We start from the raw sequence: 14,964 nt of genomic DNA, 5'->3' as shown, positions 1-14,964 counted from the left end.
TTCTTTTCATTTTTTCTTTTTTAGGAAATGTTTGAATTAACAAAATCAATGAGTTTCTTCAAATTGACTTATGACTGATAATCTTGGTCTCCACTTTCCAATTCACTCTTTCCGTCTCCACTGAATTGGCTGCATTGCTCTGTTCTCCAGGCCTGCCAAATACTGGACAATGGTGTTTATTTGCATCTGGGAGATCAGGATGATACACTGACCACGTGGTTCCATCATAGCTTCCAGTCTCACATCCCTATCACCTGTCCTTTCTGCCTCCAGTCTTCTCTCAGCTCACTAAATCCTGAAGGCTTACTGTTTACAAATTCCGAGTTTATTGTTACTTTTTGTTTAGAGATTCATGTTTTTGAGTTGTATAGCCCTTTATTAGCAACTAAAATAGAAGGTATCTGTTGCACAACATGGGTAGTAATTGTCTATAACTGGAGATTATAATCTAATACAAATCATTAATATATGCAATTTCTTTATTAAAAAGCTTCCACCCTTAAAAAATAAATACATACATACATCCACAGTATATTAAGTTTTAAAATAAGATTTAAAAATAGTGTAACTGTAAGAATGCATTCATTTAAAATTCAAAAATGAGCAAAAGTAATCCATGGTGTTAGGAGACACAATAGCCATTACTCTTGGGGTTAGGGTTGGGGGGAGATTGGACAGGCCCAAAGGGGGCTTTCTGGGATGCATGGAAAGTTCTGTTTCTTGATCCATGGCCAGTTACACAGCATATTCACTCAGTGAAAATACATTGAACTGCTGTACACTTATGATTTATGCACATTTCTTCTTGCAAGTAAAAAAAGTTTTTTTTAAAAACAGTCTGTAAAGGTTAATGCCATTTTTAAAAATCTTTAGTACATAAACCAAATTGTCAACATTCATAATAGTTACTCCTGGCAGTGGAAAATGGATGATTTTTCTTTTCTTCACATTGTTCTGTATTGTCTGAATTTTTCTCTTAACACTGAAATGTTAGAAGAAGTATATTACTTTTGTGATAAAATAAAAGATAATCTACACTGGAAAAGGTACAATGAAGATGGTATTTTCACAAACTGTTGTCCAAAAGGGCTGACTGATTTGGAAGGTCGTCAACAATCTGAAAACCGTATCAACGTCCATAGGAGCATGCACAGGTTCATAACCTATGGTTCAGCAACACTATTTCTGGAATTCTTAAAGAGATTACCCCCAATACAAAAAAGAACTGCAATGTAACCTAATGCTTTAAAAAGGGAGGGAAAGTGCTTCTCTTTCCTACTGTGCTCATAAGGTGAAAAAGTGCCCATGCTGATATTAACATAGGGGTCGATTTTGATGGCTGTAACTCGGAGTCCACATGATTTTAGAATCTTTCCAATACTGCTCGCGATGATCCCTTTACCAATGCCTGAGATGACCCCACCGGTGACTAGGATGTACTTCACTGAAAGAAGAGGGGCTGGGTATCAGACCCAGATATAATCTGAAAGGTGAGAGAAACATTTTCTCAAATCAATAAAGCAGAGAGAGTGCCTTAAACCAGAATTTTAACATTTTTTAAACATTTGAAACATTTTTAAACATTTTGAACCAGAATTTTAGCATTTTTTAAACATTTGAAACATTTTTTAAACATTTGAAACAAAGTCTTATCTTCCAGGCTTTTCATTTTTGTTGAGAAGAAAGAAATACTTTCTGCATGCAATATAACTGGCTTTATTCTCCTGACTTTCCATTTGCCCCAACTCTGTCATATGACAAAACTTCATCATCAGAACCCAGATGTCTCTGGGATTTGGAGGCATGAAACATTTAAGACTTTAGGCTCTGGAATCAGATAGCTTTGTACAAGCTGTGTATGGGCAAATTTCTTACCCTTTCTACACCCATTTCTTTATTTGTAAAATGGAACAAAAATACCAATCTCATATGTAGTTGTGAGGATTAAATGAACTAAGTTTCAGACTAGGAAGGGGTCAGCAAACCATGGCCCATAGGCCAAAACTGACCCACTATCTTTTTTTCTATGGTCCCCAAGCTAAGAATTCTTTTCATGTTATTAAATGATTGAAAAAAAAATCAAAAGAAAAGCGTTTCATGAAATGTGAAAACTGCATGCAATTCAAATTTCTGTATCCAAAAATAAAGTTTTTTTTATATATGTATAAAGCATACAGCCACACCTATTTGTGTACATGTTATCTCTGGATGCCCTTTATAGAAAATGTTTGCTGACATTTGGCATAAACTGTGGCATATAGAAAGACTAATAAAAGTTAGCTATTTATGTTGCTATTAATAATAATAAATGCACACTCCTCAACTACAAGTGCTGAATGAATTTTTTCATTGCCCATCAATTTTACCATTCAGGAATATCTGAGCTGAAAAAAAAACAATAGAAAACATCAAGTCATATCATAAGGAAATTTTGATTTTCCTGTTGCTGTCTGATTCAAGACCCTTTGTTTTAGTGGCAGATGGGAAGCCCCATAAAGATAGCGACTTTGGCTTTCTTTATGTTCATCATGATTGTTTTTCCCTTGAGTGTGTGCAGGGACCTCCAGATCTTGCCATTCTCCAAGCCCATGAAAGTCGTCCTTCATATCATTATTTGTGTCATCACGGCAAGCAAAGGGCCAACTGAGTAAGACCACGATTATAAAATCACAACTGGAGAAAAAATAAAATTAACTCATAAAAACTAATAAAACTATAAATCTCACTGTCTTTTGTAATTCACAGATTTTTTTAAATACTTGGAAATTAAGCATGAAATGCCATCAGATAGCAATGATTTTCAGTTACTCATATGTCTGCCCTCCTCAGAGTAATGCCCATTTCGATTTTGTAGTTTCCTCTGCTTGCCATCCAAAATGACTTCCCTGAGTGCATGGGCCTGCTTTTCTCTGCAAAATGCAGTTGACTCTGTTCAATGCCATTGTTTCTCCCCCTGCCACCCCTAGGGGGTGTTGTATTATTTTTGCAACTGTTTGGTAAGTTTGACATCATTTCAACATAAAAAAAGTTTTTTTTTAAAAAAAGTCTATAAATATAAGAAATAAGCATATAAGAAAATGCTTATGTGCCATGAATAATGCATGATATAAATTGAAGACAAAACTATCTCAATTCTGCTTTTTTTAAATTAAGACTGGTCAAAAATACACAAAAATTTTAAAACTTAATATATCCAGGTGGTTGCATTGTAGGCAATTATTATCTGTATTTTCAAACACACACGATACTTTTTTATTTTTTTAAAATAAATTCGGTTTTATTGAGACATATTCACATACCATACAATCATCTGTGATGTACAACCAACTGTTCATAGTACCAACATATAGTTGTGCATTCAGCGAACACACAAGATACTTTTTAAAGGCACTTTAAGCATTTTAGAAAGTACCTCTTGAAAATGTAACACTGTCAAGTGACACAATTCTTCCTACCTCTTTTATTTTTTTTATCTTCATTTTATTGAGATATATTCATATACCACGCAGTCATACAAAACAAATCGTACTTTCGATTGTTCACAGTACCATTACATAGTTGTACATTCATCACCAAAATCAATCCATGACACCTTCATTAGCACACACAAAAATAACAAGAAAAATAATTAGAGTGAAAAAGAGAAATTGAAGTAAAAAAGAACACTGGGTACCTTTGTCTGTTTGTTTGTTTCCTTCCCGTATTTTTCTACTCATCCATCCATAAACTAGACAAACTGGAGTGTGGTCCTTATGGCTTTCCCAATCCCATTGTCACCCCTCATAAGCTAAATTTTTATACACCTGTCTTCGAGATTCATGGGTTCTGGGTTGTAGTTTGATAGTTACAGGTATCCACCACCAGCTACCCCAATTCTTTAGAACCTAAAAAGGGTTGTCTAAAGTGTGCATAAGAGTGCCCACCAGAGTGACCTCTCGGCTCGTTTGGGAATCTCTCTGCCACTGAAGCTTATTTCATTTCCTGTCACATCCCCCTTTTGGTCAAGAAGCTGTTCTCCGTCCCACGATGCCAGGTCTGCATTCCTCCCCGGGAGTCATATTCCACGTTGCCAGGGAGATTCACTCCCCTGGGTGTCTGATCCCACGTAGGGGGCAGGGCAGTGATTTCACCTTTCAAGTTGGCTTAGCCAGAGAGAGAGGGCCACATCTGAGCAACAAAGAGGCATTCGGGAGGAGGCTCTTCGGCACAACCATAGGGAGGCCTAGCCTCTCCTTTGCAGCAACCGTCTTCCCAAAGGTAAAACCTGTGGTAGAGGGCTCAACCCATCAAACCACTAGTCCCCTATGTCTGTGGTCACGTTAGCAACCATCGAGGTGGGGTAGGCCAATACCCCTGCATTCTCCACAGGCTCCTCAAGGGGGCACTACATCTTTTTTTCCTTGTTTTTCTTCTTTTTTTTTTTTTAACTTTCCCTTCTTCTTTTTTTTTTTTTAATCTTCATTTTATTCAGATATATTCACATACCACGCAGTCATACAAAACAAATCGTACTTTTGATTGTTTACAGTACCATTACATAGTGGTACATTCATCACCCAAATCAATCCCTGACACCTTCATTAGCACACACACAAAAATAACAAGAATAATAACTAGAGTGAAAAAGAGCAATTGCAGTAAAAAAGAACACTGGGTACCTTTGTCTGTTTGTTTCCTTCCCCTATTTTTCTACTCATCCATCCATAAACTAGACAAAGTGGAGTGTGGTCCTTATGGCTTTCCCAATCCCATTGCACCCCTCATAAGCTACATTTTTATACAACTGTCTTCGAGATTCATGGGTTCTGGGTTGTAGTTTGATAGTTTCAGGTATCCACCACCAGCTACCCCAATTCTTTAGAACCTAAAAAGGGTTGTCTAAAGTGTGCATAAGAGTGCCCACCAGAGTGACCTCTCGGCTCCTTTTGGATTCTCTCTGCCACTGAAGCTTATTTCATTTCCTTTCACATCCCCTTTTTGGTCAAGAAGATGTTCTCCGTCCCACGATGCCAGGTCTACATTCCTCCCCGGGAGTCATATTCCACGTTGCCAGGGAGATTCACTCCCCTGGGTGTCTGATCCCACATAGGGGGGAGGGCAGTGATTTCACCTTTCAAGTTGGCTTAGCTAGAGAGACAGGGCCACATCTGAGCAACAAAGAGGCATTCGGGAGGAGGCTCTTAGGCACAACCATAGGGAGGTCTAGCCTCTCCTTTGCAGCAACCGTCTTCCCAAGGGTAAAACCTGTGGTACAGGGCTCAACCCATCAAACCACCAGTCCCCTATGTCTGTGGTCACGTTAGCAACCATGGAGGTGGGGTAGGCGAATACCCCTGCATTCTCCACAGGCTCCTCAAGGGGGCACTACATCTTTTTTTTTCCTTGTTTTTCTTTTTTTTTTTTTTAATTTCCCTTCTTTTTTAAATCAAACGTATGAAAAAAAAGTTAAAAAGAAAACAAACATACAATAAAAGAACATTTCAAAGAGACCATAACAAGGGAGTAAGGAAAAGACAACTAACCTAAGATAACTGCTTAACTTCCAACATGTTCCTACTTTACCCCAAGAAAGTTACCTAATATAGCAACATTTCTGTGAACTTGCTCCTACTATATCCATCAGAAATTAACAGACCATAGTCATTCCTGGGCATCCCCAGAACGTTAAATAGCTTATCTGTTCTTCTTGGATTATTGTTCCCCCTTCCTTAATTGCTCTCTATTGCTAGTTCCCCTACATTCTACATTATAAGCCATTTGTTTTACATTTTTCAAAGTTCACATTAGTGGTACCATACAATATTTCTCTTTTTGTGCCTGGCTTATTTCACTCAGCATTATGTCTTCAAGGTTCATCCATGTTGTCATATGTTTCACGAGATCGTTCCTTCTTACTGCCGCGTAGTATTCCATCGTGTGTATATACCACATTTTATTTATCCACTCATCTGTTGAAGGACATTTGGGTTGTTTGCATCTCTTGGCAATTGTGAATAATGCTGCTTTGAACATTGCGTGCAGATATCTGTTCGTGTCACTGCTTTCCGATCTTCCGGGTATATACCGAGAACTGCAATCGCTGGATCGAATGGTAGCTCTATATCTAGTTTTCTAAGGAACTGCCAGACTGACTTCCAGAGTGGCTGAACCATTATACAGTCCCACCAACAGTGAATAAGAGTTCCAATTTCTCCACATCCCCTCCAGCATTTGTAGTTTCCTGTTTGTTTAATGGCAGCCATTCTAACCGGTGTTAGATGGTATCTCATTGTGGTCTTAATTTGCATCTCTCTAATAGCCAGTGAAGCTCAACATTTTTTCATGTGTTTCTTGGCCATTTGTATTTCCTCTTCAGAAAAATGTCTTTTCATATTTTTGCCCATTTTATAATTGGGCCGACTGTACTATTGTCATTGAGTTGTAGGATTTCTTTATATATGCAAGATATCAGTCTTTTGTCAGATACATGGTTTCCAAAAATTTTTCCCATTGAGTCGGCTGCCTCTTTACCTTTTTGAGAAATTCCTTTGAGGTGCAGAAACTTGTAAGCTTGAGGAGTTCCCATTTATCTATTTTCTCTTTTGTTGCTTGTGCTTTGGGTGTAAAGTCTAGGAAGTGGCCGCCTAATACAAGGTCTTGAAGATGTTTTCCTACATTATCTTCTAGGACTTTTATGGTACTTTCTTTTATATTGAGATCTTTCATCCATTTTGAGTTAATTTTTATGTAGGGGGTGAGGTAGGGGTCCTCTTTCATTCTTTTGGATATGGATATCCAACTCTCCCAGCCCCATTTGTTGAAAAGACCATTATGACTCAGTTCAGTGACTTTGGGGGCCTTATCAAAGATCAGTCGGCCATAGGTCTGAGGGTCTATCTCCGAATTCTCAATTTAATTCCATTGATCTATATGTCTATCTTTGTGCCACTACCATGCTGTTTTGGCAACTGTGGCTTTATAATAAGCTTCAAAGTCAGGGAGTGTAACTCCTCCCACTTCGTTTTTCTTTTTTAGAGTGTCTTTAGCAATTTGAGGCATCTTCCCTTTCCAAATAAATTTGATAACTAGCTTTTCCAAGTCTGCAAAGTAGGTTGTTGGAATTTTGATTGGGATTGCATTGAATCTGTAGATGAGTTTGGGTAGAACTGACATCTTAATGACATTTAGTCTTACTATCCATGAACATGGAATATTTTTCCATCTTTTAAGGTCCCCTTCTATTTCTTTTAGTAGAGTTATGTAGTTTTCTTTGTATAGGTCTTTTACATCTTTGGTTAAGTTTATTCCTAGGCACTTGATTTTTTTAGTTGCTATTGAAAATGGTATCTTTTTCTTGAGTGTCTCTTCAGTTTGTTCATTTCTAGCATATAGAAACATTACTGACTTCTGTGCATTAACCTTGTATCCCGCTACTTTGCTAAATTTGTTTATTAGCTCTAGTAGCTGTATCGTCGATTTCTCAGGGTTTTCTAGATATAAGATCATATCGTCTGCAAACAGTGACAGTTTTACCTCTTCTTTTCCAATTTGGATGCTTTTTATTTCGTTGTCTTGCCGAATTGCCCTGGCTAGCACTTCCAGCACAATGTTCAATAACAGTGGTGACAGCGGGCATCCTTGTCTTGTTCCTGATCTTAGAGGGAAGGCTTTCAGTCTCTCACCATTGAGTACTATTCTGGCTGTGGGTTTTTCATATATGCTCTTTATCATGTTGAGGAAGTTTCCTTCAATTCCTACCTTTTGAAGTGTTTTTATCAAAAAGGGATGTTGGATTTTGTCAAACGCTTTTTCAGCATCTATTGAGATGATCAATTGATTTTTCCCTTTTGACTTGTTAATGTGTTGTAATACATTGATTGATTTTCTTATGTTGAACCATCCTTGCATGCCTGGAATGAACCCCACTTGGTCATGGTGTATGATTTTTTTAATGTGTCTTTGGATTCGATTTGCAAGTATTCTGTAGAGGATTTTTGCATCTATATTCATTAGGGAGATTGGCCGGTAGTTTTCCTTTTTTGTAGCATCTTTGCCTGGTTTTGGTATTAGATTGATGTTAGCTTCATAAAATGAGTTAGGTAGTGTTCCATTTTCTTCGATGTTTTGAAAGAGTTTGAGTAAGATTGGTGTCAGTTCTTTCTGGAAAGTTTGGTAGAATTCCCCTGTGAAGCCATCTGGCCCTGGGCATTTATTTGTGGGAAGATTTTTGATGACTGATTGGATCTCTTTGCTTGTGATGGGTTGGTTGAGGTCTTCTATTTCTTCTCTGGTCAGTCTAGGTTGTTCATATGTTTCCAGGAAATTGTCCATTTCCTCTACATTATCCAGTTTGTTGCCATACAGTTGTTCATAGTATCCTCTTATAATTATTTTAATTTCTTCAGGATCTGCCGTTATGTCACCTTTTTGATTCATTATTTTGTTTATATGGGTCTTCTCTCTTTTTGATTTTGTCAGTCTAGCTAGGGGCTTGTCAATCTTGTTGATCTTCTCAAAGAACCAACTTTTGGTGATATTTATCCTCTCTATTGTTTTTTTCTTCTCTATGTCATTTATTTCTGCTTTATTCCTTGTTATTTCTTTTCTTCTACTTGGTTTCGGATTGGTTTGCTGTTCATTTTCTAGCTTCTTCAGTTGATCCATTAGTTCTTTGATTTTGGCTCTTTCTTCCTTTTTAATATATGCGTTTAGTGCTATAAGTTTCCCCCTTAGCACTGCTTTTGCTGCATCCCATAGGTTTTGGTATGTTGTGTTCTCATTTCCATTCGTCTCTATATATTTAGAAATTTCTCTTGCTATTTCTTCTTTAACCCACTGATTGTTTAGGAGTGTGTTGTTTAACCTCCAGGTATTTGTGAATTTTCTAAGTCTCTGATGGTTATTGACTTCTAATTGTATTCCATTGTGGTCAGAGAATGTGCTTTGAATAATTTCAATCTTTTTAAATTTATTGAGGCTTGTTTTATGTCCCAGCATATGATCATTCTGGAGAAAGTTCCATGAGCACTAGAAAAGTATGTGTATCCTGGTGATTTGGGATGTAATGTCCTGTATATGTCTGTTAAATCTAATTCATTTATCAGATTGTTTAGGTTTTCAATTTCCTTATTGGTCTTCTGTCTGGTTGATCTATCTATAGGAGAGAGTGATGTGTTGAAGTCTCCCACAATTATTGTGGAAACATCAATTGCTTCCTTTAGTTTTGCCAATGTTTCTCTCATGTATTTTGTGGCACCTTGCTTGGGTGCATAGACATCTACGATTGTTATTTCTTCTTGCTGAATTGCCCCTTTGATTAGTACGTAGTGGCCTTCTTTGTCTCTCAAAACATCCCTGCATTTGAAGTCTATTTTATCTGAGATTAATATTGCAACACCTGCTTTCTTTTGGCTGTAGCTTGCATGAAATATTTTTTCCATCCTTTCACTTTCAGTTTCTTTGTGTCCCTGTGTCTAAGATGAGTCTCTTGTATGCAACATATTGATGGTTCATTTTTTTTGATCCATTCTGCGAATCTATATCTTTTAATTGGGGAGTTTAATCCATTTACATTCAATGTTATAACCGTGAAGGCATTTCTTGAATCAGCCATCTTATCCTTTGGTTTATGTTTGTCATATTTTTCCCCTCTGTCTATTAATATCCTTTATTGTACCCATACCGAATCTCTTTAGTAATGAACCTTTCTCCAAGTCTCTCTGTCCTTTCTTTGTTTCTCTGTCTGTAGGGCTCCCTTGAGTATCTCCAGTAGGGCAGGTCTCTTGTTAGCAAATTCTCTCAGCATTTGTTTGTCTGTGAAAAATTTAAGCTCTCCCTCAAATTTGAAGGAGAGCTTTGCTGGATAAAGTATTCTTGGCTGGAAATTTTTCTCACTCAGAATTTTAAATATATCGTGCCACTGCCTTCTTGCCTCCATGGTGGTGGCTGAGTAGTCACTACTTAGTGTTATGCTGTTTCCTTTGTATGTGGTGAATTGCTTTTCTCTTGCTGCTTTCAGAAATTGCTCCTTCTCTTCTGTGTTTGACAGTGTGATCAGTATATGTCTCGGAGTGGGTTTATTTGGATTTATTCTATTTGGGGTTCGCTGAGCATTTATGATTTGTGTATTTATGTTGTTTAGAAGATTTGGGAAGTTTTCCCCAACAATTTCTTTGAATACTCTTCCTAGACCTTTACCCTTTTCTTCCCCTTCTGGGACACCAATGAGTCTTATATTTGGATGTTTCATATTATCTATCATATCCCTGAGGTCCATTTCGATTTTTTCAATTTTTTCCCCATTCTTTCTTTTATGCTTTCATTTTCCATTCTGTCATCTTCGAAGTCACAGATTCGTTGTTCAACTTCCTCTAGTCTTGTACTATGAGTGTCCAGAATCTTTTTAATTTGGTCAACAGTTTCTTTAATTTCCATAAGATCATCCATTTTTTTATTTAGTCTTGCAATGTTTTCTTTATGCTCTTCTAGGGTCTTCTTGATTTCCTTTGTCTCCCGTACTATGGCCTCATTGTTCATCTTTAGTTCTTTGAGTAGCTGCTCTAGGTGCTGTGTCTCTTCTGGTCTTTTGATTTGGGTGCTTGGGCTTGGGTTATCCATATCATCTGGTTTTTTCAAAAGCTTTATAATTTTCTGTTGTTTTTGGCCTCGTGGCATTTGCTGAACTTCATTGGGTTCTTTTAGGTTTTGTAGACCAATTGAAGTCCTTATCTCTAATTTATCAGATCTACAGCTTCGTGGAGTACACTTTCTCTAACTAACCAGCAGGTGGCATCCATGAGCCACCTGTTCTCCACAAGCCAGTTCTCCCCTGCTTAGCCTTTTTGGTGAGTGGGGGAGTGAGTCTTGTGGGGTCCAATTGGTGTACCAAGCTTGCGTGTGTAGTTGGTGTTGCCCGCCCTGTATGTGGGGCGTGTTTCTGGGCAGTCAGGGAGGGGGGTGGCTCTAACAATCAAATCTCCCTGGTGATCCTAGAGTTTTAAGGCTGCTGCAATAGTCTAATCCTTCAGTTCAGTCCTGCCACAGTTTGTCTCTGCCACTGACCCACAAGTGCTTGGTATTGGCGTATGGCTCCTGAGACTTGCAAGTGGGCCCCTCTTCCAGGCCGTGCACCCCGGGTCCTCTGTTGAGGGATGACTGTGCTATGTCACAGGTGAGGGCCGTCCCCCCAGGGCAGTTCTGGGCTGCTGGGCTGTGTAGGGAGGCTCCCAGTCTGCTCAAATGATGGCTGAATGGGGCTTTGTTAATTCACACTGCTCCACCTTCCCAACTCTGGGACAATTAGCTGAGGTTGCAGGGGAGGCTAATGTACACGCCCAGTTTTGTGGTGTGTGCCTGTTATTTGAAGCACTTCCATCACACTGGGTTGTCTGGGGCAGTTCTGGGCTATGGGGCTGGCGATGGGCAGGAATGTTTCCTGTCCACCAGGATGATGGCTGTGAGCGGACACCCCCCTTTTCTTGGGAAGTTGTGGTGTTTAGTGAATTTTCTCAGCCACTGGATTATTGCGTTTTGTCTCAGAGCTCTCCTAGTTCTGCTCTTGACTTGACCTGCCCAAATTGCAAGTCTTTGAAGCTTTCTGTATTGGGCTTCTTAGAGTAATTGTTTTAGAAAAAGAAAAAAGGATTTAAAAAAAAAAAGGGGGGGCCTCCTCAGAGATCTAATGGGTTATTGAAATGCTAAGAGACAAAGCAACCAGGGCCATTAAGGAAAGGTCCACAGGGCAGAGAGATCAGCTTTTCTTCGGGATTTGCATATGCGCCTCAGGGCCCTTCCCCTTTCTATGTTCACCAGAACTCCAAATATCCTCCGCTTTTATTTTGGAGTTTTTCATGTTGTTTTTTTCTATGCCTGTCTCCTCTCTGCTGGGCTGGCTGCTCTCAGATTCTCTGGTGTCTGGTCTCAGTCTATCTATGGTTGGAGTTTGAATCAGTAGAATGAGATTCCGAGAAGGGCTGCCACTGCAGTTCTCCCTTCTCCTTCCCGGAGCTGACAGCCCCTCCTCCCACGGGACTGAGCCTGGCAGGGAGGGGCGCGGGTCCCCTGGCCTCAAAAACTTACAGATTTCGCTGATCTCAGCAGTTCCACGTTTTCATGAGTGTTGTATGAAGTATGCCCAAAGTCCGATTGCTCTGTGGTGTCCAGTCCACGCAGTTCCTGGCTTTCTACCTACTTTCCTGGAGGAGTAACTAAAACATACAGCTCACCAGTCTGCCATCTTGCCCCGCCTCCTCTTCCTACCTCTTTTAAGCAAGCAAGTTTGAAACAAAGTTTAACAAAACCAAGTTTAACAACTGCAAGAAAAGCCCGGCTGTTTTAGATTGAAATTGGGATGGTTTCCCTTGGGAAGCCTGAGGTTTTTAATTTACTTTTATATGTGATGGGCAGAACCAATTGTTTGCAAAATGGGCGTGCAGAGCTGTGCAATCCAATAAAAATATTATGCGGCCCACATGTGTAATTTTAAATTTTCTAGGAGCCCCATTAAAAAAGTAAAAAGAAACAGGTGGTGTCTGTGTGTGTGTATACATATATATATATATATATATATAACATATATATATATATAATATATTATATATATACAACATATATATATATAATATATATTATATATATACCAATATATCCAAAATATTATTTCAAATACAATCAACATAAAAATTATCGTGAACTTTTACATTCTCCCTCTTTTTTTAAACCAAGTCTCGGAAATAAGTGCGTATATTTCCAGCACGTTTCAATCCAATTCGGACTGGCCACAATTCCAGAGCTCAAAAGCCACCTGTGGCGAGTGGCGACCATACTGGGCAGCGCAGGTCTAGAGCAACTAACTGCATCGGAAGCACCGAGCGCTGCTTTCTTAAGGATGACCATTTAAAGAGCACTTTTAGGCAGACACAGAATAGGACTTACTGAATGATACCCTTTTTATGAAGTTCTAGGACAGGCAAAACTAAGCCAGGAGAGAAATCAGAACAGAGGTGAGTCGGGATTGACTGAAAAGGGGCACGAGGGAACTTTCCGGGGTGATCGAAACATCCTACGGCTCACATAGAGGAAACGATTTACGGCTTCGTTGGGGCAGTGGTTACACCGGGGTAAAATCTGACGAATCTCATCAATCTGCATACTTAAAAATGTGTGCATTATATTGTTTGTAAATTATGCATCAGTGTTGCTGAATGGATGCAAACAACAACAAGCTGTTTTTGCAGCCAAGCTCAGCGCGCCATACCCAGATACAGGGGTCGGTGCTGAAGGCGCGCCCAGGGGGCGAGGGAGGGGACGGAAAGACCGCGCCACCCGCGCGGAGCACAAGCCTCGCGACCTCCGCGCGGGGCTCCACTTCCGCAAACGTGAGAGCGGGCTCTCTGGGCTCCCGGGAGCTGGCAGAAAGGGGGCTGGAGCGCGGCCGGCCCGGGCGCTCCGTTACGCGGCGGCTTCCGGGAGGGCCGTAGCCTGGGGACCGAGCGTTCCCGACTCGGGTCACAGGGCCGCCGAAGGGCGGGCTTCGAAGGGCAGTGGGCACAGGCGGGACGGCGCCCCGAGTCCCCGCGCCCGGGCGTCCCCGGCTGGCGCCCCGCTCGCCGGCCGTGCTCCCGGGCTTTGCGTGCACGGGCTTCCGGGCCGGGCCTGGCTGCAGGCGGGTCTCGGACTCCGCCTCGGGCGCCAGCGGCAAAGAGGACAAAGGCGCGCACCACAGGGCGGATGCGGGAAAGACGCGCGCCGAGGACCCGGGCTCCGGGGAGGGGCCCAAGGCGCGGGAGAGGCACTGGCGGGGATTTACCTGCGCGGTGGTGGCGGCGCCGGGGCGGGTGGCCGGTGGCGACAGCGGGTCTGCCCCGCGGCCTGCCCGAGGCTCACCTGTTGGCCTGGTGAAGGGGCGGCCCCCAGGGGTGTCCGAAGTCCCCACCCGGGCCTTCCTGCGGCGCCCGCCTTGCCCACCTCTTGTGCTCGGCCCTGCAGTCGACCCCGCTGACTCACGCTGGTGAATTTAGGGCTGGCACCCGGCTTTGTGGAGTGGTCTCAAGCCGGGAGCCGCTCCTCCCTGGCCGTGGCTCACTTTGCACAGGCACTTCGGGGATGCGGAGCACCTCCGCGCTTGCCGCCGGGCCCCAGCCCCTCTGCAGGCCCAGAGCCGGGCTGCAGACCTCCCGCCCGGTTCCCACCCTTCCTCACTATTGTGAAGAGCTTTGCTTTTACGAATGTTTGCTGATCCCCTACTACGCGCCAGAAAGTAGCAGAAGTGCTCGGGAAACAACGAAACAAAACGAGGTTCTCGCCCTTTGAAGTCTGGTAGAACTACCTATCTACTGGAACCATAAGGTTCAGTGTAACGTTACCGGCATAGCAAAGAGAAGCTGCTGGGGGGGTGGGGGGGGTGAGAACTTTTAGAGCTTCACAGAGGGACTTTTTTTCAAAGGGTGTGGAGGCCGGCTGGTGTTGGGAAAGGACACAGGTGGTTAGGAAGGCAATGAGAAGAACATAACAAACCACTGACGGACCAAGAATCAAACATTTGAGCATCTGCTAGGAAATCTCTCCCTTACAAAAGTTTTTGTTTCGTTTCGCTTCGTTTCGTTTTTGTTTCTTTTATTTTCATGGTTACCCTCATTTTACAAATAAGGAAAATTAGGCTGAAATGGGTAAGTAACTTGCTTGGGGTCAGTCCTTTCACCCTGGGATGTCCATGCTGTTAACACTACACCTTCCTACCCCCTGTAAACAAAAATGCATATTCTAGAAATTACCTTCCGCGGGACTTAAAGGTTTTGCTTTCCTTGGAGTGGTCCAAGGAGGCAGGGAGCAGGCAGAGAGGTCGGTGGGCAATTGGGCTTACAGGATTGGAATTGAGGAGAGGGGTCTAGGCAGGGAGTGAATGGTGTACGGGAGGTAGGTAGAGGAGGTCATCGAAGTTGTTGAACTAATGCAAAGAGGCAGTGGAGAGAAAGAAAAGAGGGCTGT

At 41.6% G+C, this 14,964-nt stretch overlaps 1 protein-coding gene across 1 annotated transcript in view; it reads right to left on the bottom strand.

Annotated features, from left to right (window-relative positions):
* Nucleotides 1–14,348, bottom strand: part of LOC119525872 (CTP synthase 2-like) — a 100,781-nt gene extending 86,433 nt beyond the window's left edge. The window contains 5 exon segments of the mRNA XM_037824670.1: nucleotides 1,280–1,444; nucleotides 13,044–13,122; nucleotides 13,235–13,959; nucleotides 14,063–14,123; nucleotides 14,343–14,348. Of these exon segments, the coding sequence (XP_037680598.1) occupies nucleotides 1,280–1,444; nucleotides 13,044–13,122; nucleotides 13,235–13,959; nucleotides 14,063–14,123; nucleotides 14,343–14,348 (1,036 nt within the window).
* Between the last annotated feature and the right edge of the window lie 616 nt (nucleotides 14,349–14,964).

The sequence above is a fragment of the Choloepus didactylus genome (assembly GCF_015220235.1).
Source record: "Choloepus didactylus isolate mChoDid1 chromosome Y unlocalized genomic scaffold, mChoDid1.pri SUPER_Y_unloc1, whole genome shotgun sequence".
NCBI classification, from domain to species: domain Eukaryota; kingdom Metazoa; phylum Chordata; class Mammalia; order Pilosa; family Megalonychidae; genus Choloepus; species Choloepus didactylus.
Note: the sequence above shows the minus strand (reverse complement) of the source record. Positions and strands in the feature narration are given on the sequence as shown.